At 52.4% G+C, this 24,438-nt stretch overlaps 2 protein-coding genes across 4 annotated transcripts in view; both read left to right on the top strand.

The window, feature by feature from the left end:
* Nucleotides 1-17,913, top strand: part of POMT2 (protein O-mannosyltransferase 2) — a 34,810-nt gene extending 16,897 nt beyond the window's left edge. For all 3 annotated transcript variants that reach the window (XM_069950957.1, XM_069950956.1, XM_069950958.1), the window contains exons 12-21: nt 13,776-13,854; nt 13,933-14,078; nt 14,879-14,970; nt 16,220-16,296; nt 16,378-16,449; nt 16,533-16,592; nt 16,664-16,769; nt 16,843-16,983; nt 17,222-17,333; nt 17,410-17,913. In XM_069950957.1, the coding sequence (XP_069807058.1) occupies nt 13,776-13,854; nt 13,933-14,078; nt 14,879-14,970; nt 16,220-16,296; nt 16,378-16,449; nt 16,533-16,592; nt 16,664-16,769; nt 16,843-16,983; nt 17,222-17,333; nt 17,410-17,515 (991 nt within the window). In that variant the 3' untranslated portion in view covers nt 17,516-17,913. The remainder of the gene's footprint in view (nt 1-13,775; nt 13,855-13,932; nt 14,079-14,878; nt 14,971-16,219; nt 16,297-16,377; nt 16,450-16,532; nt 16,593-16,663; nt 16,770-16,842; nt 16,984-17,221; nt 17,334-17,409) is intronic.
* Nucleotides 17,914-23,676: 5,763 nt separating this feature from the next.
* On the top strand, nt 23,677-24,183 carry LOC138770603 (uncharacterized). Its single transcript, XM_069949706.1, has one exon. The coding sequence runs from the start codon at nt 23,677-23,679 to the stop codon at nt 24,181-24,183; it is 507 nt and encodes a 168-aa protein (XP_069805807.1).
* The last annotated feature ends 255 nt before the right edge of the window (nt 24,184-24,438 follow it).

Raw genomic sequence — 24,438 nt, 5'->3', positions numbered from 1 at the left:
TTTTCGCAGTCCCCTGGGCCCAGTATCATTCCCGAACGCTGCAGACACAGATCCTCTCTCAGTGGGATAGATCTACAGACTCCTTAGACTCTCTATGTGTTCTCTCTCCACAGACAGTACCTTCCCTAAGTTGGTGGAACCAGAGAGAAAATCTGGAAAAGGGGGTTCCCTGGGTACGCTCAGACGAAGTCATCTTAACTACCGATGCCAGCCCTCGGGACAACAGTCATTATACTCCAGGGGTTATGCAAGCCAGAGGAAGCTGCCTTGTCTCAGAACGTCAGAGAGCTCAGAGCAGTCTTCATGTCCCTATCCCAGGCCCTGCCCCTCCTAAGAGACAGACACGTAAAGATCCAGTCAGACAACTCATCGGTAGTAGCGTACATAAATCACCAAGGGGGCAGAAGATCCAGAGAGCTAATGAGAGTCGCTCACTTCATCTTCAGACTGGTAGAACCTCATCTCTCCTCGCTCACAGCACTACATCTAAAGGGTTCAGAGAATATAAGGCCAGACTACCTGAGCAGACACCAGCTAAACCAGGAGGAGTGGAGCTTGTCAGTCCAGGTGTTTCAACAGATCTGTGCCAGGTGGGGTCATCCAGTAAAAGATCTCTTCCCTTCCAAAGCGAACAAGAAGGTAGAGAGGTTCTTCTCCCTGAGCCAATCAGACAACCCGATAGGGATAGATGCGCTGGCTCATCCTTGGACTCAGGGACTCCTGTATGCTTTTCCTCCGTTCAGGATGATCCCCAGAGTTCTCAGGAAGGTCAGGCAGGACAAAGCTCTGGTTATCATGATAGCGCCATTCTGGCCCAGGAGGGTGTGGTTCTCTTGGTTGACGGTCATGTCCATTACAGATCCCTGGGTACTGCCAGAGACTCCGGATCTTCTCAGTCCGGGTCCGATTTACCATCCGGAAGTCAAGAACCTCCACCTGACAGCATGGCTATTGAGAGGCAGATTCTCATAGATAGGGGGCTGTCAGAACAGGTCATCACCACCCTCCTGGCCAGTAAAAAGAGTCACATCAGAAATATTTCTTAGAACTTGGAGAGCATTTTGTAGGTTAGTTAATAAACCCATTAATGTATTAGTTCCACCAGATATCCCAGTAGTACTAGATTTCCTACAGGAAGGTCTGAATAAGAGGTTACGGCCTAGTACTATCAGGGTCCAGCTTTCAGCTCTCAGTTCCCTCTTTGACTTTAAGCTGGCGGAACATCCCATAAGTGAGGAGGTTCATGAGGGCGACAGATAGAATCTTCCCTTCCATCAAGCCTAAACTTCCACCGTGGGATTTAAATGTAGTTCTCTCCCAGCTAACAGAACCTCCATTTGAACCCTTAGCAGATCTCTCCATCAAGACTCTCTCTCAGAAGTTAGCCTTCCTCCTAGCTATCACCTCTGCCAGGAGAGTAGGAGAAATATCAGCCTTCTCCATTCAGCAACCCTATATGTCCATTAGAGAGGATAGGGTGATACTATCTCCAGACCCAGCCTTCCTTCCCAAGGTGGTTTCTGATTTCCACAGATCCCAGGAAGTGGTACTCCCCTCATTCTGTCCCAACCCCTCTAATGAGGGGGAGTCTCGTTTTCACTGTCAGATGTCAGGAGATGTCTTATCCATTATCTACAGAATACAGAACAGTGGAGACTTTCCAATAATATTTTAATACTCTTTCAGGGAAAGAATAGAGGGAAGCCTGCATCTGCCCAGGTGATAGCCAAGTGGACTAAGAACACCATCTCTTCTGCCTATCTAGCCGCAGGTATCGAAGTTCCATTAGGGTTCGGGGCTCACTCTACCCGTTCAGTAGCCACATCCTGGGCGGAGAGAGCCTCAGTATCTATTGAGCAAATATGCAGGGCTGCTACGTGGAGCTCCCCCCATACCTTTTTTAAGCACAATAGGCTCCAGTTATCCTCTCAAGAAGACTTAATCTTTGGGAGAAGGGTATTGCAGGCAGTGGTCCCACCCTAGGCGTAATTCCTATTCTAGTCTCCATGGGTGCCGTCATAGGGCGAGAGGGAAAACGTGAATTACTAACCGGTAATTGCTTTTCCTCTAAGCCCATGACAGCACCCACCTAATACCCTCCCTAATATTGTATATATTGGTCTTACACTGTTAGTGAGACTTTGTATTGATATAGTCATATAAGAAGTATTATATGATATTAAATTAATAGTTTTTTTCAAAAAAAAAAAAACTTAAATAAATGTGTGTTTTGATAAACTAGGAAAATATACTTTACTTTCCAAAGAAGATTTAGATATGCTCCTGAGATTCCTTAATGACGAACTGGCGATGAAGGGGCGGTCTCTTTTTTTTATGGATCCAGTGAACTGTTTCCTGTCCAGAGGAGCGGGAGGTGGACCTCTCCCATGGGTGCCGTCATGGGCTTCGAGGAAAAGCAATTACCGGTTAGTAATTCATGTTTTTTGCGCTTACGCCGTTTACCGTGTGAGATCAGTAATGTGATAAATTAATAGTTCGGCCGATTACGCACACGGAGATAACAAACATGTTTGTTTATTTTTATTTATAACATGGGAAAAGGGGGGTGATTCAAACTTTTATTAGGGGAGGGTGCTTTTTATTATTAATGACATTTTTTTTTACAGTTATATTAGAAGCCCCCCCCTGGGGTTAGGGTTATTCCCCCCCTGGGGTTAGGGTTATTCCCCCCCCCTGGGGTTAGGGTTATTTCCCCCCTGGGGTTAGGGTTATTTCCCCCCTGGGGTTAGCGTTATTCCCCCCCTGGGGTTAGGGTTGTTCCCCCCCTGGGGTTAGGGTTATTCCCCCCCCCTGGGGTTAGGGTTATTCCCCCCCCCTGGGGTTAGGGTTATTCCCCCCCTGGGGTTAGGGTTATTCCCCCCCCCCCTGGGGTTAGGGTTATTCCCCCCCTGGGGTTAGGGTTATTCCCCCCCCCTGGGGTTAGGGTTGTTCCCCCCCTGGGGTTAGGGTTATTCCCCCCCTGGGGTTAGGGTTATTCCCCCCCTGGGGTTAGGGTTATTTCCCCCCTGGGGTTAGGGTTATTTCCCCCCTGGGGTTAGGGTTATTCCCCCCCCTGGGGTTAGGGTTATTCCCCCCGTGGGGTTAGGGTTATTCCCCCCCCTGGGGTTAGGGTTATTCCCCCCCTGGGGTTAGGGTTATTTCCCCCCTGGGGTTAGGGTTATTCCCCCCCTGGGGTTAGGGTTATTCCCCCCCCGGGGTTAGGGTTATTCCCCCCCCCTGGGGTTAGGCATATTTCCCCCCCCCCCCCCCCCCCCCCCCCCCGGGGTCAGGGTTATTACCCCCTCTGAGGTTAGGGTTATTACCCACTCTGAGGTTAGGGTTATTTCCCCCCCTGGGGTTAGGGTTATTTCCCCCCTGGGGTTAGGGTTATTTCCCCCCTGGGGTTAGGGTTATTTCCCCCCTGGGGTTAGGGTTATTTCCCCCCTGGGGTTAGCGTTATTTCCCCCCTGGGGTTAGCGTTATTCCCCCCCTGGGGTTAGGGTTATTCCCCCCTCTGAGGTTAGGGTTGTTCCCCCTGGGGTTAGGGTTATTTCCCCCCTGGGGTTAGCGTTATTCCCCCCCTGGGGTTAGGGTTATTCCCCCCTCTGAGGTTAGGGTTGTTCCCCCTGGGGTTAGGGTTATTTCCCCCCCCCCCCCCCCCCCCCCCCCCGGGTTACGGTTATTCCCCCCACCCAGGGTTAGGGTTATACCCCCCCCCCCCCGGGGTTAGGGTTATCCCCCCCCGGGGTTAGGGTTATTTCACCCCCCCCCCCGGGGTTAGGGTTATTTCACCCCCCCCCCCCCCCCCGGGGTTAGGGTTATTTCCCCCCTGGGGTTAGGGTTATTCCCCCCCTGGGGTTAGGGTTATTCCCCCCCTGGGGTTAGGGTTATTCCCCCCCTGGGGTTAGCGTTATTCCCCCCCTGGGGTTAGCGTTATTCCCCCCCTGGGGTTAGCGTTATTCCCCCCCTGGGGTTAGGGTTATTCCCCCCCTGGGGTTAGCGTTATTCCCCCCCTGGGGTTAGGGTTATTCCCCCCTCTGAGGTTAGGGTTATTACCCCCCCCTGAGGTTAGGGTTATTACCCCCCCCTGGGGTTAGGGTTATTCCCCCCCTGGGGTTAGGGTTATTCCCCCCCTGGGGTTAGGGTTATTTCCCCCCTGGGGTTAGGGTTATTCCCCCCCTGGGGTTAGGGTTATTCCCCCCCTGGGGTTAGGGTTATTCCCCCCCCCTGGGGTGAGGGTTATTCCCCCCCTGGGGTTAGGGTTATTCCCCCCCTGGGGTTAGGGTTATTTCCCCCCTGGGGTTAGGGTTATTCCCCCCCTGGGGTTAGGGTTATTCCCCCCCCGGGGTTAGGGTTATTCCCCCCCCCTGGGGTTAGGCATATTTCCCCCCCCCCCCCCCCCCGGGGTCAGGGTTATTACCCCCTCTGAGGTTAGGGTTATTACCCACTCTGAGGTTAGGGTTATTACCCCCCCTGGGGTTAGGGTTATTTCCCCCCTGGGGTTAGGGTTATTTCCCCCCTGGGGTTAGGGTTATTTCCCCCCTGGGGTTAGGGTTATTTCCCCCCTGGGGTTAGCGTTATTTCCCCCCTGGGGTTAGCGTTATTCCCCCCCTGGGGTTAGGGTTATTCCCCCCTCTGAGGTTAGGGTTGTTCCCCCTGGGGTTAGGGTTATTTACCCCCCCCCCCCCCCCCCCCCCCGGGTTACGGTTATTCCCCCCACCCAGGGTTAGGGTTATACCCCCCCCCCCCCCCGGGGTTAGGGTTATTCCCCCCCCCCCCCCGGGGTTAGGGTTATTTCACCCCCCCCCCCCCCGGGGTTAGGGTTATTTCCCCCCCCCCCCGGGGTTAGGGTTATTTCCCCCCTGGGGTTAGGGTTATTTCCCCCCTGGGGTTAGGGTTATTCCCCCCCTGGGGTTAGGGTTATTCCCCCCCTGGGGTTAGCGTTATTCCCCCCCTGGGGTTAGCGTTATTCCCCCCCTGGGGTTAGCGTTATTCCCCCCCTGGGGTTAGCGTTATTCCCCCCCTGGGGTTAGCGTTATTCCCCCCCTGGGGTTAGCGTTATTCCCCCCCTGGGGTTAGCGTTATTCCCCCCCTGGGGTTAGCGTTATTCCCCCCCTGGGGTTAGCGTTATTCCCCCCCTGGGGTTAGCGTTATTCCCCCCCTGGGGTTAGGGTTATTCCCCCCTCTGAGGTTAGGGTTATTACCCCCCCCCGGGGTTAGGGTTATTCCCCCCCCCCCCCCCCCCCCCCCGGGGTTAGGGATATTCCCCCCCCCCCCCCCCCCCCGGGGTTAGGGTTATTCCCCCCTCTGAGGTTAGGGCTATTACCCCCTCTGAGGTTAGGGTTATTACCCCCCCCTGGGGTTAGGGTTATTTCCCCCCTGGGGTTAGCGTTATTCCCCCCCTGGGGTTAGCGTTATTCCCCCCCTGGGGTTAGGGTTATTACCCCCCCTGGGGTTAGGGTTATTCACCCCCTGGGGTTAGGGTTATTCACCCCTCTGAGGTTAGCGTTGTTCCCCCTGGGGTTAGGGTTATTTCCCCCCCCCCCCCCGGGGTTAGGGTTATTCCCCCCCCCCCCTGGGGTTAGGGTTATTTCCCCCCCCCCCCTTCCCGGGGTTAGGGTTATCCCCCCCTCTGAGGTTAGGGTTATTACCCCCCCTGGGGTTAGGGTTATTCCTCCCCTGGGGTTAGGGTTATTCCTCCCCTGGGGTTAGGGTTATTCACCTCTCTGAGGTTAGGGTTGTTCCCCCTGCGGTTAGGGTTATTTCCCCCCCCCCCCCGGGGTTAGGGTTATTTCCCCCCCCCCCCCCCCCCCACCGGGGTTAGGGTTATTCCGCCCCCCCCGGGGTTAGGGTTATTCCCCCTGGGGTTAAGGTTATTCCCCCCCTGGGGTTAGGGTTATCCTCCCCCCTGGGGTTAGGGTTATCCCCCCCCCCGGGGTTAGGGTTATTCCCCCCCCCCCCCCCCCGGGGTTAGGGTTATTCCCCACCCCCCCGGGGTTAGGGTTAGTTATTCCCCCCCCCCCCCGGGGTTAGGGTTAGTTATTCCCCCTGGGGTTAGGGTTATTCCCCCCCCGGGGTTAGGGTTATACCCCCCCCCCGGGGTTAGGGTTATTCCCCCCCCCCCCCCGGGGTTAGGGTTATTCCCCCCTCTGAGGTTAGGGTTATTCCTCCCCCCCCGGGGTTAGGGTTATTCCTCCCCTGGGGTTAGGGTTATTCCTCCCCTGGGGTTAGGGTTATTCCTCCCCTGGGGTTAGGGTTATTCACCCCTCTGAGGTTAGGGTTGTTCCCCCCCCCCCCTGGGGTTAGGGTTATTCCCCCTGGGGTTAGGGTTATTCCCCCTGGGGTTAGGGTTATTCCCCCTGGGGTTAGGGTTATTCCCCCTGGGGTTAGGGTTATTCCCCCTGGGGTTAGGGTTATTCCCCCTGGGGTTAGGGTTATTCCCCCTGGGGTTAGGGTTATTCCCCCTGGGGTTAGGGTTATCCTCCCCCCTGGGGTTAGGGTTATCCCCCCCCCCCGGGGTTAGGGTTATCCCCCCCCCCCCGGGGTTAGGGTTATTTTCCCCTTGGGGTTAGGGTTATTTTCCCCTTGGGGTTAGGGTTATTTTCCCCTTGGGGTTAGGGTTATTTTCCCCTTGGGGTTAGGGTTATTCCCCCCTTGGGGTTATCGTTATTCCTCCCCCTGGGGTTAGGGTTATTCCCCCCCTTGGGGTTAGGGTTGTTCCCCCCCCTTCCTCTGGGGTTAGGGTTGTTCCCCCCTTGGGGTTAGGGTTGTTCCCCCCTTGGGGTTAGGGTTATTCCCCCCTTGGGGTTAGGGTTATTCCCCCCTTGGGGTTAGGGTTATTTCGCCCCTGGCGTTAGGGTTATTCCCCCCTGGGGGACTTCCAGTATAAGTGCACTGATCTCTCATTGAGATCTATGCTGCATAGATATGCAGCCGGAAGCAATCGAGTGCCGAGTCGAGATCAGGGCCATTACGGCGCTGATCCCGGCCTGTAAAGGATGTGTGGATCGCTCTTCTGGGACAACGTCCCGGGGGGGGGGGACAACCCACCCCACTAGACACCAGGGATGAGGCTGCATACAAGTAATCAGATGCAGCTGTCAACTTTGTAATATTGTAATATTACTATGGATTACACCAGGAGGGAAGGGGCACCCACCAGATGAGGGTAATATTACTATGGATTACACCGGGAGGGAAGGGGCACCCACCAGATGAGGGTAATATTACTATGGATTACACCGGGAGGGAAGGGGCACCCACCAGATGAGGGTAATATTACTATGGATTACACCAGGAGGGAAGGGGCACCCACCAGATGAGGGTAATATTACTATGGATTACACCGGGAGGGAAGGGGCACCCACCAGATGAGGGTAATATTACTATGGATTACACCAGGAGGGAAGGGGCACCCACCAGATGATGGTAATATTACTATGGATTACACCGGGAGGGAAGGGGCACCCACCAGATGAGGGTAATATTACTATGGATTACACCAGGAGGGAAGGGGCACCCACCAGATGAGGGTAATATTACTATGGATTACACCAGGAGGGAAGGGGCACCCACCAGATGAGGGTAATATTACTATGGATTACATCGGGAGGGAAGGGGCACCCACCAGATGAGGGTAATATTACTATGGATTACACCGGGAGGGAAGGGGCACCCACCAGATGAGGGTAATATTACTATGGATTACACCGGGAGGGAAGGGGCACCCACCAGATGAGGGTAATATTACTATGGATTACACCGGGAGGGAAGGGGCACCCACCAGATGAGGGTAATATTACTATGGATTACACCGGGAGGGAAGGGGCACCCACCAGATGAGGGTAATATTACTATGGATTACACCAGGAGGGAAGGGGCACCCACCAGATGAGTGTAATATTACTATGGATTACACCAGGAGGGAAGGGGCACCCACCAGATGAGGGTAATATGAGGATGGATTACACCGGGAGGGAAGGGGCACCCACCAGATGATGGTAATATTACTATGGATTACACCGGGAGGGAAGGGGCACCCACCAGATGAGGGTAATATTACTATGGATTACACCGGGAGGGAAGGGGCACCCACCAGATGAGGGTAATATGAGGATGGATTACACCAGGAGGGAAGGGGCACCCACCAGATGAGGGTAATATTACTATGGATTACACCAGGAGGGAAGGGGCACCCACCAGATGATGGTAATATTACTATGGATTACACCGGGAGGGAAGGGACACCCACCAGATGATGGTAATATTACTATGGATTACACCGGGAGGGAAGGGACCCCCACCAGATGAGGGTAATATGAGGATGGATTACACCAGGAGGGAAGGGGCACCCACCAGATGAGGGTAATATAAGGATGGATTACACCGGGAGGGAAGGGGCACCCACCAGATGAGGGTAATATGAGGATGGATTACACCAGGAGGGAAGGGGCACCCACCAGATGAGGGTAATATTACTATGGATTACACCGGGAGGGAAGGGACCCACCAGATGAGGGTAATATTACTATGGATTACACCGGGAGGGAAGGGGCACCCACCAGATGATGGTAATATTACTATGGATTACACCGGGAGGGAAGGGGCACCCACCAGATGAGGGTAATATTACTATGGATTACACCGGGAGGGAAGGGGCACCCACCAGATGATGGTAATATTACTATGGATTACACCGGGAGGGAAGGGGCACCCACCAGATGAGGGTAATATTACTATGGATTACACCGGGAGGGAAGGGGCACCCACCAGATGAGGGTAATATAAGGATGGATTACACCAGGAGGGAAGGGGCACCCACCAGATGAGGGTAATATTACTATGGATTACACCGGGAGGGAAGGGACCCCCACCAGATGAGGGTAATATTACTATGGATTACACCGGGAAGGAAGGGGCACCCACCAGATGATGGTAATATTACTATGGATTACACCGGGAGGGAAGGGGCACCCACCAGATGAGGGTAATATTACTATGGATTACACCGGGAGGGAAGGGACCCCCACCAGATGAGGGTAATATTACTATGGATTACACCGGGAGGGAAGGGACACCCTATTCTTCTGATGATCGCTAACTCTTCCTGCATTTTGAGGTGCCCCAACCTCGGTGACGGTCCCTCTCCTAATGTAAGTGCCTAGGAGAAAATAAAAAAAGAGAAGAAAAAACAAGAAAAACTAAATGTGATAAAGCGAAATCGGGTGACAACACTAAAACTTTATAAAATACAGTAGCGATATTAGATAGTTGTGAAAAAGTCAGGACAGACGCGTTTCTACCGTTCCTGTGAGCTGATTCATCAGGGAACCATATTGGCACTCAGACAACTAGATGTGCCTTAGAGCCCCTCACTGCTGCAAATGATTACCCTCAGATCCCTCTCACAACGTTGGGGGATCACAGACCCTTGCAAACATTTCGGGAAGCGGCGACTTATGGAGATAAGTGAGCCACCATTGGGTTTTTATATCCTTTGATCGGGGGTGAGGAGTCTTGGAGTTTTCAGTGCCCGTCCGCCCGTGGTGTTATGTAGCCTGCTGTCCTGTCACTCCCAGGATACTGTTGTACATTCTAGCCATTGTAGCCTGATCTACGGCCAGTGTGTGTGTATGGCTGTATAGTCTGGGGTCAGTATCTGCATACTACGTATTCCCACCACCAATCCATCTGTCATGAGGTTGTGTTATTATGGACGTTATTATGCATGTTATTAGGGACGTTATTATGCATGTTATTAGGGACGCTATTGGGGATGCTGTTGGGGACGCTGTTAGGGACACTATTAGGGACGCTATAAGGGCCGTTATTAGGGACGCTGTTAGGGATGCTATTAGGGATACTATCAGGGATGCTATTAGGGACACTATAAGGGACACTGTTAGGGACTCTATTAGGGATGCTATAAGGGCCGTTATTAGGGACGCTGTTAGGGATGCTATTAGGGATACTATCAGGGATGCTATTAGGGACACTATAAGGGACACTGTTAGGGACTCTATTAGGGATGCTATTATGGATGAATATTGGTTTCCATTACCAGGGATCCGCATCTGAGGGTGATAGTAATCATTTCCAGCAGTGAGTGGTTCTAAGGCACAGCTAGGGGAGGCCGTACCCCTATAGCCATCTTTCGGATTTATACCTAACTTAAAGGGAACCTGTCACCCCCCGTGCCGGGGTGACAGGCTCCCGACCCCCGTTAGAGCCCCCTATACTTACCTAATCCCGCCGGGTCCCGCTTCTGGAGGTGGTCGGTGATGAAGATCTCAGCCGCTGTAGCCCGGCGCGCTGAGAGATGAGTCCAACGCTCATAGAGAATGACGGAGCGCTGGACTCTCCTGTCATTCTCTATGGGTGTTGGACTCATCTCTCAGCGCGCGCGCCGGGCTGCAGTGGCTGAGATCTTCATCACCCGACCACCTCCAGAAGCGGGACCCGGCGGGATTAGGTAAGTATAGGGGGCTCTAACGGGGGGTCGGGAGCCTGTCACCCCGGCACGGGGGGTGACAGGTTCCCTTTAAAGGAGAAGTCTGGCCAAAATAATTTTTTTTATATGTTATTACTAATGGAAAGTGCCCGGCTGGCACGTGTAATCGGAGAGCGGCGGCCGGGCGGGGAGTCAGCCATCAGATAGTGTAAGGAAGAAGCAGGAGGGGGGAGCGGAGGGGGATGATGGCTGCAGTGATGAGCAGCTCCCCTGCACGGCATCAGCCGCGGCGATCTCAGAGATATAACCCAGCTACTACACCTCCCATCACCTGCTCATGCTATGAGCAGGTGATGAGAGTAGTAGTTGAGTGTAGTCCAGAGCGGCGGGCGTCCGGTAGCGGTTCGGCGGGCTTACTGTAATGTACTGATTGATTACACTTTGGGGAGCAAGGACACTTGCTCCCCAAAGTATTCCATAAATGTATTCAATCAAAAACACTGTATATTCCATTTACACACACATCCATTGTAATTCCAATGGGGTGTCCAGCAGGGGGGCACTATATATAGAAGTCAATGGTACTCATTGACTTCTATATATAGTGCGCCCCCTGCTGGACACTTCATTGTAATTACACCCCCGGTTTGTGACGTCACGGTATTTCAGAGAATCTGAAGTCTGACTGATCTACTAAATTATGGGAAATAGCAGTATATGAGCATTTCCCATAATTAATGTACATTAGAAAATTGTATAACTTTCCATCAGTAATAACACATAAAAAAATAATTTTGGCCGGACTTCCCCAAGAGTCTGGAACAGTAAGCACATTTAGCCCACAAAGTGGGGGACGCCAGGAATATACCATCACCCAACATTAACCCTTCCTATCATTAAACTAAATATCCCATTAAAATGAAGGGGTCACCACCGCACTCCCATGTACCCCTGTATATAGTGTGTAGTATATAGTATTGGGGTGTATGTATATATTGTGTAGTATATAGTAATGGGGGATATGTATATAGTATTGGGGGTATGTATATAGTATTGGGGGGTATGTATATAGTATTGGGGGTATGTATATAATGTGTAGTATATAGTATTGGGGGTATGTATATAGTATTGGGGGTATGTATATAATGTGTAGTATATAGTATTGGGGGTATGTATATAGTATTGGGGGTATGTATATAGTATTGGGGGGTATGTATATAGTATTGGGGGTATGTATATAATGTGTAGTATATAGTATTGGGGGTATGTATATAGTATTGGGGGTATGTATATAGTATTGGGGGTATGTATATAATGTGTTGTATATAGTATTGGGGGTATGTATATAGTATTGGGGGTATGTATATAATGTGTAGTATATAGTATTGGGGGTATGTATATAATGTGTAGTATATAGTATTGGGGGGTATGTATATAGTATTGGGGGTATGTATATAATGTGTAGTATATAGTATTGGGGGTATGTATATAGTATTGGGGGTATGTATATAGTATTGGGGGCTATGTATATAGTATTGGGGGCTATGTATATAGTATTGGGGGGTATGTATATAGTATTGGGGGAATGTATATAGTATTGGGGGGTATGTATATAATGTGTAGTATATAGTATTGGGGGTATGTATATAGTATTGGGGGTATGTATATAGTATTGGGGGTATGTATATAATGTGTAGTATATAGTATTGGGGGTATGTATATAATGTGTAGTATATAGTATTGGAGGTATGTATATAGTATTGGGGGGTATGTATATAGTATTGGGGGCTATGTATATAGTATTGGGTATGTATATAATGTGTAGTATATAGTATTGGGGGTATGTATATAGTATTGGGGGGTATGTATATAGTATTGGGGGTATGTATATAATGTGTAGTATATAGTATTGGGGGGTATGTATATAGTATTGGGGGTATGTATATAGTATTGGGGGTATGTATATAATGTGTAGTATATAGTATTGGGGGTATGTATATAGTATTGGGGGTATGTATATAATGTGTAGTATATAGTATTGGGGGTATGTATATAATGTGTAGTATATAGTATTGGGGGTATGTATATAGTATTGGGGGTATGTATATAATGTGTAGTATATAGTATTGGGGGTATGTATATAGTATTGGGGGTATGTATATAATGTGTAGTATATAGTATTGGGGGGTATGTATATAGTATTGAGGGTATGTATATAATGTGTAGTATATAGTATTGGGGGTATGTATATGGTATTGGGGGTATGTATATAGTATTGGGGGTATGTATATAGTATTGGGGGCTATGTATATAGTATTGGGGGTATGTATATAATGTGAAGTATATAGTATTGGGGGTATGTATATAGTATTGGGGGGTATGTATATAGTATTGGGGGGTATGTATATAGTATTGGGGGGTATGTATATAGTATTGGGGGGTATGTATATAGTATTGGGGGCTATGTATATAATGTGTAGTATATAGTATTGGGGGTATGTATATAGTATTGGGGGTATGTATATAGTATTGGGGGTATGTATATAATGTGTAGTATATAGTATTGGGGGTATGTATATAATGTGTAGTATATAGTATTGGGGGTATGTATATAGTATTGGGGGTATGTATATAATGTGTAGTATATAGTATTGGGGGTATGTATATAGTATTGGGGGTATGTATATAGTATTGGGGGTATGTATATAATGTGTAGTATATAGTATTGGGGGTATGTATATAGTATTGGGGGTATGTATATAGTATTGGGGGTATGTATATAGTATTGGGGGGTATGTATATAGTATTGGGGGTATGTATATAATGTGTAGTATATAGTATTGGGGGTATGTATATAGTATTGGGGGGTTTGTATATAGTATTGGGGGGTATGTATATAATGTGTGGTATATAGTATTGGGGGTATGTATATAGTATTGGGGGTATGTATATAATGTGTAGTATATAGTATTGGGGGTATGTATATAGTATTGGGGTATGTATATAGTATTGGGGGTATGTATATAATGTGTAGTATATAGTATTGGGGGGTATGTATATAGTATTGGGGGGTTTGTATATAGTATTGGGGGGGTATGTATATAATGTGTGGTATATAGTATTGGGGGTATGTATATAGTATTGGGGGTATGTATATAATGTGTAGTATATAGTATTGGGGGTATGTATATAGTATTGGGGTATGTATATAGTATTGGGGGTATGTATATAATGTGTAGTATATAGTATTGGGGGGTTTGTATATAGTATTGGGGGTTTGTATATAGTATTGAGCCTCACACATCCTGGTCCCTTATTTTCTTAGCACTGGCCGTAATCTTCACAGTCATCAGCGGGAGGCGCCACTGACCAAGAAACATCTGCAGGTGACTGCGTATGGCACGGTAAGGAGAGACGGAGAGCTCCTCAGCCCCCCCCAATCATGTCTGCTCTCCTAATGTCCCTGTGACCCTTATTCACAGAACGGGACGGGGGACAACAATGATTTCTGGAGGATTGAAGTGACTGGCGGAAGCCACAAAGTGAAAGTCCTGCGCAGCCAGATCCGCCTGCTTCACCTGTCAATGGGCTGCACTCTTGGCTCCTCAGGGAAAACACTTCCTAAATGGTGAGTTATGGTGGAGCATGGGATTGCTCCTCGCCCCGTGACCTCGTCTCCCGCTCCTCGCCCCGCCTCCCGCTCCTCGCCCTGCATCCTCGTCTCCCGCTCCTCGCCCCGCCTCCCGCTCCTCGCCCTGCATCCTCGTCTCCTGCTCCTTGCCCCGCCTCCCGCTCCTCGCCCTGCATCCTCGTCTCCCGCTCCTCGCCCCGCCTCCTGCTCCTCGCCCTGCATCCTCGTCTCCCGCTCCTCGCCCCGCGTCCTCGCCTTCCGCTCCTCGCCCCGCATCCTTGTCTCCCGCTCCTCGTCCTCACCCCGCATCCTTGTCTCCCGCTCCTCGCCCCGCATCCTCGTCTCCCGCTCCTCGTCCTCACCCCGCATCCTTGTCTCCCGCTCCTCGCCCCGCGTCCTTGCCTCCCGCTTCTCGCCCCGCATCCTCGTCTTCCGCTCCTCGTCTCCCGCTCCTCGCCCCGCATCCTCGTCTTCCGCTCCTCGCCCAGTGTCCTCGCCTCCCGCTCCTCGCCCGTGTCCTCGCCCCCCGCTCTTCGCCCCGCGTCCTCGCCTCCCGCTCCTCGCCCCGCGTCCTCGCCTCCCGCTCCTCGCCCCGCGTCCTCGCCTCCCGCTCCTCGCCCCGCGTCCTCGCCTCCCGCTCCTCGCCCCGTGGCTTCGCCTCCCGCTCCTCGCCCCGCGGCCACACCTCCCGCCCCGCGGCCACGCCTCCCGCTCCTCGCCCCGCGGCCACGCCTCCCGCTCCTCACCCCGCGGCCTTGTCTCCCGGTCATCTCCTGACCATATATTTTGCTGACCAGGGGCTGGGAACAGGGTGAGGTGACTTGCAGCCCGTATTTACGTGAGAGCCCCAACACCTTATGGAACCTGGAGGACCATGAAAATCGTAGACGTAAGTAGTCTAGCAAGGTTTGTGTTGAGGTCTCTGCTGTGGTCACATTGTTTGTTGCGGTCTCCGCTGTGGTCATATTGTTGGCCTGTGGTCTCTGCTCTGGTCACATTGTCGGTTGGGGTTGTTGCTGTAGTCATATTGTTGGTTGACGACTCTGCATTGGTTATTTTGCCGGTCAGGGTCTCCGCTGGTTGTGTCGTTGGTCATTCTCTCCACTATGGTCATGGTTTCAGTGTCCTCCGTGTTCGGTCACATGTTCTCTCTTCTCTATCATAGTCTCCAACATCTCGGTCTCCATCATTAAGTGTTTTTTTCTGAAGGCGCTGCTGGAGTCCCACATTGTCATGCTGCTCTCGTTACCTTGTCGGTTAGGGATCTCCGATGTGGTCATGTTGTCAGTCGGGGTCTCCTCAGTGGTCACATTGTCAGTCGGGGTCTCCTCAGTGGTCACATTGTCAGTCGGGGTCTCCTTATTGGTGGTCATGTGGGGATCTCCACAGTGGTCATGTTGTTGATCATGCTCTCTGCAGTGGTCATTTTGTCGGTGAGGGTCTCTGCGATGGTCACGTTGTTGGCCTGGGGTATCCACTCTGGTCACATTGTTGATGGAGGTGTTCACTCTGGTCATGTTGTCAGTCGGGTCTCTGCGGTGGTCATGTTGTTGGTCGCGGGTCTCTGCAGTCGTCATGTTGTCTGTCGGGGTCTCTGCTGTGGTCACAATGCTGATTGGGGTCTCCACTCTGGTCATGTTGTCTGTCGGGGTCTCTCTGGTGGTCATGTTGTCGGTCGGGGTCTCTGCGGTGGTCAGGTTGTCAGTCGGGGTCTCCGCGTTGGTCAGGTTGTCGGTCGGGGTCTCTGCGTTGGTCAGGTTGTCGGTCGGGGTCTCTGTGGTGGTCATGTTGTCGGTCGGGGTCTCTCTGGTGGTCATGTTGTCGGTCGGGGTCTCTCTGGTGGTCATGTTGTCGGTCGGGGTCTCTCTGGTGGTCATGTTGTCGGTCGGGGTCTCTCTGGTGGTCATGTTGTCGGTCGGGGTCTCTCTGGTGGTCATGTTGTCGGTCGGGGTCTCTCTGGTGGTCATGTTGTCGGTCGGGGTCTCTCTGGTGGTCATGTTGTTGGTCGGGGTCTCTCTGGTGGTCATGTTGTCGGTCGGGGTCTCTGCGGTGGTCACAATGCTGATCCGGTTCTCCACTCTGGCCATGTTGTCGGTGTCACCCATGTCCAGTCACACATTCTCTCTTCTCTATCATAGTCCCCAACATCTCGGTCTCCATTCTGAAGCCGTCCTTCCTGGAGGCGCTGCTGGAGTCCCACATTGTCATGCTGCGGGTAAGGGGATGTGCCATCACGTCAGGGGGAGGTGGGGCTTGTGGGGGCTCTGGGGTCCTAACTGGTTGTTTTGTTTATAAGGCGAACAGTGGCCTAAAGCCCAAGGAGCATGAGGTGACCTCCAAGCCGTGGCACTGGCCTGTCAACTTCCAGGTGAGAGTAGCCTGTAGCCTGCAGGTCCAGCCCCCTGCTATGTGGCCATGCCTGATCTCCATGTGTGACTTCTCCCCTCACAGGGTCTCCGCTTCTCTGGGGTTAATGCTTCAGATTTCCGAATCTATCTTTTGGGGAATCCGGTAAGTGTGGACTCTGTGGTGTCCTGAGGCGAGGTGTGACGGCTCCTCCTGGGTCTCATCTTCTCTTCTAGGTCATCTGGTGGCTGAATCTGGGTGGTCTTGCCCTGTATGTGGTGCTGGCATTCTGTGCAGCTGTCTCCATACAGCGAGGCTTCTCAATGTCCAGAGAGGTGAAAGGTCAGTCGGCCAGCCCCTCCCTGACTAGACGGCTTCCCTACATGTGATCTGTGACTGTGGGTTTGTCTTGCAGAAGTCTTCACCCTTCTCCTGGAGAGCGGGGGGCAGCTGATGTTGGGGTGGCTGCTCCACTATGTCCCCTTCTTCTTCATGGGCAGAGTCTTGTACTATCACCACTACTTCCCGGCTCTGCTCTTCTCCAGCATGCTGAGCGGTGAGTGCGGGGGGGGATATTGACATTACTGAGGGGCACCTAGGACTGGACTGCACAGCGTGGGATCAGTGGATCAGCTATAATCCAATGAGAGACTCCTCACAGATCACCTGCTGTAACTCCCTTCATGCACTGCTGTCTAGTTGTTGCTGGGTGGGGCCTATACATTTCGGGTGAGGGGTCATGTGACCTGTAGGTTGTTGGCGAGGCTGTGACGTATCTCCCTTTCTCGTTACAGCGGTGACGTTCTCGTCTTTTCTCCGTCTCTTTGCTGCAGCCCTGTGGCCCTCATATGGGGGTGCTGTGCACACTGTGGGGGTCACCCTGCTGGCCGGGACCCTTCTATACAGGTAATGAGGGAGCAGATGGAGACCCCCAGTATTGATCCTCTTCCGCTCATAGTATTGGCTTGTTGCCCTCCTGCAGCTTTTACCTTTTCCATCCTCTGGCCTATGGCATGGTGGGACCCCTGGCTGATGCCGCTGACAGCCCCATGGCCGGACTGCGCTGGATGGAATCCTGGGACTTCTGACACCAAAGAGGCCGGTGATGATAAGGCTAAAGACATGGAGTGGACTGCACTGGGCCCTTGAGCCGCCCCGGTGGGGGAGGACATGTCACACACTGATCCACACATGTAGTGGCTGGCGTGTTCCCAGCTGCCGCCAATCCCGTACTTTTTCGGACTTTCTCTACTGTCCCTGGGTCACGTCTAGGCAGCTGCTTGTATGTTAACCCCTCACATGCCACCAGTGTTTTTTTGCACTCTGTCCTCGGTCACTCGGTGTTATAGGATATGTAGCAGAGCTGAGGAAGCAGCGCACATTACTGAGATGGGTAGATGAGGTGGAAAGTGTGATACGTCCTGTCCGATACTGTACTGACACTATAAAACACTACATGGTCTCCTCGCTGTATTTCATTTTAAAATTGTGCTTTCCCTGGAGCAGTGTGTCAGTGTATGAGGGCCCCCAGAGTGGTGTGTCAGTGTATGAGGACCCCCTGAGGCAGTGTGTTAGTGTATAAGGACCCCCTGAGGCGGTGTGTCAGTGTATAAGGACCCCCTGAGGCAGTGTGTCAATGTATGAGGGCCCCCTGGAGGAGTATCTCAGTGTATGAGGGCCCCCTGGAGGAGTATCTCAGTGTATGAGGGCCCCCTGGAGGAGTATCTCAGTGTATGAGGGCCCCCTGGAGGAGGAGTGTCAGTGTATGAGGGCCCCCTGGAGGAGGAGTGTCAGTTTATGAGGACCCCCTGGAGGAGTATCTCAGTGTATGAGGGCCCCCTAGAGGAGTATCTCAGTGTATGAGGGCCCCCTGGAGGAGGAGTGTGTCAGTGTATGAGGGCCCCCTGGAGGAGGAGTGTGTCAGTGTATGAGGGCCCCCTGGAGGAGGAGTGTCAGTGTATGAGGACCCCCTGAGGCAGTGTGTTAGTGTATAAGGACCCCCTGAGGCGGTGTGTCAGTGTATGAGGACCCCCTGAGGCGGTGTGTCAGTGTATAAGGACCCCCTGAGGCGGTGTGTCAGTGTATGAGGACCCCCTGAGGCGGTGTGTCAGTGTATGAGGACCCCCTGAGGCGGTGTGTCAGTGTATGAGGACCCCCTGAGGCGGTGTGTCAGTGTATGAGGACCCCCTGAGGCGGTGTGTCAGTGTATGAGGGCCCCCTGGAGGAGTATCTCAGTGTATGAGGGCCCCCTGGAGGAGTATCTCAGTGTATGAGGGCCCCCTGGAGGAGTATCTCAGTGTATGAGGGCCCCCTGGAGGAGTATCTCAGTGTATGAGGGCCCCCTGGAGGAGTATCTCAGTGTATGAGGGCCCCCTGGAGGAGTATCTCAGTGTATGAGGGCCCCCTGGAGGAGTATCTCAGTGTATGAGGGCCCCCTGGAGGAGTATCTCAGTGTATGAGGGCCCCCTGGAGGAGTATCTCAGTGTATGAGGGCCCCCTGGAGGAGTATCTCAGTGTATGAGGGCCCCCTGGAGGAGTATCTCAGTGTATGAGGGCCCCCTGGAGGAGTATCTCAGTGTATGAGGGCCCCCTGGAGGAGTATCTCAGTGTATGAGGGCCCCCTGGAGGAGTATCTCAGTGTATGAGGGCCCCCTGGAGGAGTATCTCAGTGTATGAGGGCCCCCTGGAGGAGTATCTCAGTGTATGAGGGCCCCCTGGAGGAGTATCTCAGTGTATGAGGGCCCCCTGGAGGAGTATCTCAGTGTATGAGGGCCCCCTGGAGGAGTATCTCAGTGTATGAGGGCCCCCTGGAGGAGTATCTCAGTGTATGAGGGCCCCCTGGAGGAGTATCTCAGTGTATGAGGGCCCCCTGGAGGAGTATCTCAGTGTATGAGGGCCCCCTGGAGGAGTATCTCAGTGTATGAGGGCCCCCTGGAGGAGTATCTCAGTGTATGAGGGCCCCCTGGAGGAGTATCTCAGTGTATGAGGGCCCCCTGGAGGAGTATCTCAGTGTATGAGGGCCCCCTGGAGGAGTATCTCAGTGTATGAGGGCCCCCTGGAGGAGTATCTCAGTGTATGAGGGCCCCCTGGAGGAGTATCTCAGTGTATGAGGGCCCCCTGGAGGAGTATCTCAGTGTATGAGGGCCCCCTGGAGGAGTATCTCAGTGTATGAGGGCCCCCTGGAGGAGTATCTCAGTGTATGAGGGCCCCCTGGAGGAGTATCTCAGTGTATGAGGGCCCCCTGGAGGAGTATCTCAGTGTATGAGGGCCCCCTGGAGGAGTATCTCAGTGTATGAGGGCCCCCTGGAGGAGTATCTCAGTGTATGAGGGCCCCCTGGAGGAGTATCTCAGTGTATGAGGGCCCCCTGGAGGAGTATCTCAGTGTATGAGGGCCCCCTGGAGGAGTATCTCAGTGTATGAGGGCCCCCTGGAGGAGTATCTCAGTGTATGAGGGCCCCCTGGAGGAGTATCTCAGTGTATGAGGGCCCCCTGGAGGAGTATCTCAGTGTATGAGGGCCCCCTGGAGGAGTATCTCAGTGTATGAGGGCCCCCTGGAGGAGTATCTCAGTGTATGAGGGCCCCCTGGAGGAGGGAGTGTGTCAGTGTATGAGGGCCCCCTGGAGGAGGGAGTGTGTCAGTGTATGAGGGCCCCCTGGAGGAGGAGTGTGTCAGTGTATGAGGGCCCCCTGGAGGAGAAGTGTGTCAGTGTATGAGGGCCCCCTGGAGGAGGGAGTGTGTCAGTGTATGAGGGCCCCCTGGAGGAGGGAGTGTGTCAGTGTATGAGGGCCCCCTGGAGGAGGGAGTGTGTCAGTGTATGAGGGCCCTTTGGAGGAGGGAGTGTGTCAGTGTATGAGGGCCCCCTGGAGGAGGGAGTGTGTCAGTGTATGAGGGTGTGTGTGTGTGTGTCTGTATTGGGCCGATGCATTTCAGGCCTGACGCTCCCCTCGTCTTCTCTTATTAACCCTTGTGATGCAATGTAGGGGGGAGGGGATGACTGTTAGTGTGGAACCTGCGGCCAGTGGATGCTGTTGCCATGGGGATACAGGAAGGAGCAGCACATTAGGATGGACCAGATCCCCCACTGCCAGAGGAGACTGTAACTGTACCTAACCGCCCCTCACTCACTAGCCCATCCGGTAACTGTACCTAACCGCCTTAACCCCTCACTCACCAGCCCATCCGGTAACTGTACCTAACCGCCCCTCACTCACTAGCCCATCCGGTAACTGTACCTAACCGCCTTAACCCCTCACTCACCAGCCCATCTGGTAACTGTACCTAACCGCCTTAACCCCTCACCAGCCCATCCGGTAACTGTACCTAACCGCCTTAACCCCTCACTCACCAGCCCATCCGGTAACTGTACCTAACCGCCTTAACCCCTCACCAGCCCATCCGGTAACTGTACCTAACTGCCTTAACCCCTCACCAGCCCATCCGGTAACTGTACCTAACCGCCTTAACCCCTCACCAGCCCATCCGGTAACTGTACCTAAGTGCCTTAACCCCTCACCAGCCCATCCGGTAACTGTACCTAACCGCCCCTCACTCACCAGCCCATCCGGTAACTGTACCTAACTGCCTTAACCCCTCACTCACCAGCCCATCCGGTAACTGTACATAACTGCCTTAACCCCTCACTCACCAGCCCATCCGGTAACTGTACCTAATCGCCTTAACCCCTCACTCACTAGCCCATCCGGTAACTGAAACTAACCGCCTTAACCCCTCACTTGCCAGCCCATCTGGTAACAGTACCTAATCGCCTTAACCCCTCACTCACCAGCCCATCCGGTAACTGTACCTAACCGCCCCTCACTCGCCAGCCCATCCGGTAACTGTACCTAATCGCCTTAACCCCTCACTCACTAGCCCATCCGGTAACTGTACCTAACCGCCCCTCACTCACCAGCCCATCCGGTAACTGTACCTAACCACCTTAACCCCTTACTCACCAGCCCATCCGGTAACTGTACCTAATCGCCTTAACCCCTCACTTACCAGCCCACCCCGTAAGTGTTCCTAACCGCCATAATCCCTAGACGACCCTGGGCGTACCAGTACATCCAGTGGTCGCTTAGGGGACTTCAGAGCGTGCGGCGGTTCGGGCGGTTTCGGGGGGGGGGGGGGGGGGGAATAACCCTAACCCCAGGAGGGGCAATAACCCTAACCCGGGGGGGGGGGATAATAACCCTAACCCCAGGGGGAGGGAATAACACTAACCCCAGAGGGGGACGAACCCTAACCCCAGGGGGGGGAATAACCCAAACTCCAGGGGGGGCGGGAATAACCCAAACTCCAGGGGGGGGGGGGGGGGAGGAATAACCCAAACTCCAGGGGGGGGGGAATAACCCTAACCCCAGGGGGGGGGGATAACGCTATCCCCAGGGGGGGAATAACCTTAACCCCATGGGGGCTTCTAGTATAAGTGTAAAAAAAAAAGTTATTAATAAAAAGCCCCCTCCCCTAATAAAAGTCTGCATCACCCCCTTTTCCCATGTTATAAATAAATAAACATGTTTGTTATCGCCGCGTGCGTAATCGCCTGAACTATTAATTAATCCCATTCCTGATCTCGCACGGTAAACGGCGTCAGCGCAAAAAAATCCCAGAGATCAAATGCAGAAAAACTGTAATAAAAAGCGATCAAAAAGTCGCATATGCGCAGTCAGGGTACCGATAGAAAGAACGCATCATGGCGCAAAAAATGACACCTGACACAGCCCCATAGACTGAAGTATAAAAGCGCTATAAGCCCGGGAATGGAGCAATTGTAAGGAACGTATATTTGGTAACAATGGTTTGAATTTTTTACAGGCCATCAGATACAATAAAAGTTATACATGTTATATATCGTTGTAATCGTAACGACTTGAGGAACATATATAACAAGTCAGTTTTACCCCAGGGCAAACACTGGTTTTGCAGTGTACTTAATGAAAAAATTCAGCCCGTCATTGCAAGGGCTCATGTGGGTTTCTAGGTGGAAAAATGCAAGTGCTATGTATGGCCTTAAATACACAAGGAGAAAAAAACAGAAGTGCAAAAATGCTAATTGGCCCGGCCCTTGAAGGGTTAACCCCTTACTCACCAGCCCACCGCCTTAACCCCTCCCAGCCACAACTGAGCGGGGAAGGGGTGTAAACTGCCCATGTGATGTTCGGGGCCCTGTGTGTGTGGCGGGGCCCTTCTGGTGTGAGTTCCAGCACAGCTCTACCTCTTCATCTACCCCCCCCCCCAACATCCCTTATACAGTCATTTGCAGATGTGTTAATATTACCCCCACCGCCCACAACTTCATCTCATCTGCTTGATGCTTTTTTTTTTTTTTGTAAAGTTCAGACATTGAGCGCAGAATCTCCTCCCTCCATCCGTATGGGCCGTATCTTGAGGACATGAATCAGTCTGCTTTATCTGCCTATATTCTTGCTGCCACTGGGCCCAGTAAGGCCCTGGTGAGGGAGACGGCAGCCATGATGATATTGTCTTCTCCATACAGTATATCCATCTGCTGACCTGTTTTGAAATTGTGACAATAGAAACCGGAATCGGGGAAGGATATACTGCAGCCCAGATCCTCTCTACATAGCCCACCACCCCAGTTACCTCAGTTAAGGTCTAAGAAAAGTGGGCAAGGAAGGCTGGTCTGACCGCAGAAGAGTATAGATCCTAAGATAGGAACATCAGGTTACCTAACAGCTGGTGTCATGGCGGCCAGCGGAGACTCCGCTCCCTCCCTGCAGACTGCTGATGGCTGGAGAAGACTTCTTCTTTGTAGAGATCTGAGTACCCATTTTGTCTTCTCTGGGCCATTTCCTTTCCACACTCCATAAAGGAGTTTCCCCAAGAACCTTCCTGTTAGGAATAAGAATTATTCAGCTTTTGACCATACACAGTCAGGAACGGGGATTTCCTCAAGGATTCCGAGATGAAATGAAGATGTGGTGAGGATGAAAATCCTTGGTGGGAGAAAACACCTTAACGAAGCTTTGTGGATGGGACGTCCAGGATGGGGGCAAGCTATAGAAGTAATGTTTAATTGGATGCTGAAGGACAGAAGAAGAGAGAAGCAGGAGGAGAGAAGCAGGAGGACAGGAGCAGAGAGAAGCAGGAGGACAGGAGCAGAGAGAAACAGGAGGACAGGAGCAGAGAGAAACAGGAGGACAGGAGCAGAGAGAAACAGGAGGACAGGAGCAGAGAGAAGCAGGAGGACAAAAGAAGAGAGAAGCAGGAGGACAAAAGAAGAGAGATGCAGGAGGACAGAAGAAGAGAGAATCAGGAGGACAGAAGAAGAGAAAAGCAGGAGGACCGAAGAAGAGAGAAGCAGGAGGACCGAAGAAGAGAGAAGCAGGAGGACAAAAGAAGAGAGAAGCAGGAGGACAAAAGAAGAGAGAAGCAGGAGGACAGAAGAAGAGAGAATCAGGAGGACCGAAGAAGAGAGAATCAGGAGGACCGAAGAAGAGAGAATCAGGAGGACGGGAGCAGAGAGAATCAGGAGGACGGGAGCAGAGAGAATCAGGAGGACGGGAGCAGAGAGAATCAGGAGGACGGGAGCAGAGAGAATCAGGAGGACGGGAGCAGAGAGAATCAGGAGGACGGGAGCAGAGAGAATCAGGAGGACGGGAGCAGAGAGAATCAGGAGGACGGGAGCAGAGAGAATCAGGAGGACGGGAGCAGAGAGAATCAGGAGGACGGGAGCAGAGAGCCACAATCCGCTCTTGGCTCTTCTCCAGGGTCAGACAATGAAGGGTCATAATTGCCCATAATAATTTATGAAAGCCAGGATTGCTGGGGGCTTGTAAACAATTGAGGACTGCCGGAATCTTTGCTGGATCTACTCTACCCCCAAAAGAGGCCCAGGAAAAGTCATAAAGACCCTCCACCAATTGGGTATCCAGCAAATCCAGATCCCTGGAGTAGACGTGGACCTCAGCAGGATAGACCAGGACATAATGGGGGAGATACCCTGTAGGAACCATGCTAAGGCTAAAGAGCCTCACTGGATCTTGCA

This window comes from Dendropsophus ebraccatus, chromosome 13 (assembly GCF_027789765.1).
Source record: "Dendropsophus ebraccatus isolate aDenEbr1 chromosome 13, aDenEbr1.pat, whole genome shotgun sequence".
Taxonomy (NCBI): Eukaryota; Metazoa; Chordata; class Amphibia; order Anura; family Hylidae; genus Dendropsophus; species Dendropsophus ebraccatus.
Note: the sequence above shows the minus strand (reverse complement) of the source record. Positions and strands in the feature narration are given on the sequence as shown.

Coding starts and splice junctions, on each gene's coding strand:
- LOC138770603 (XM_069949706.1), top strand. CDS start 23,677: ATGCAGGAGGACAGAAGAAGAGAGAATCAGGAGGACAGAAGAAGAGAA.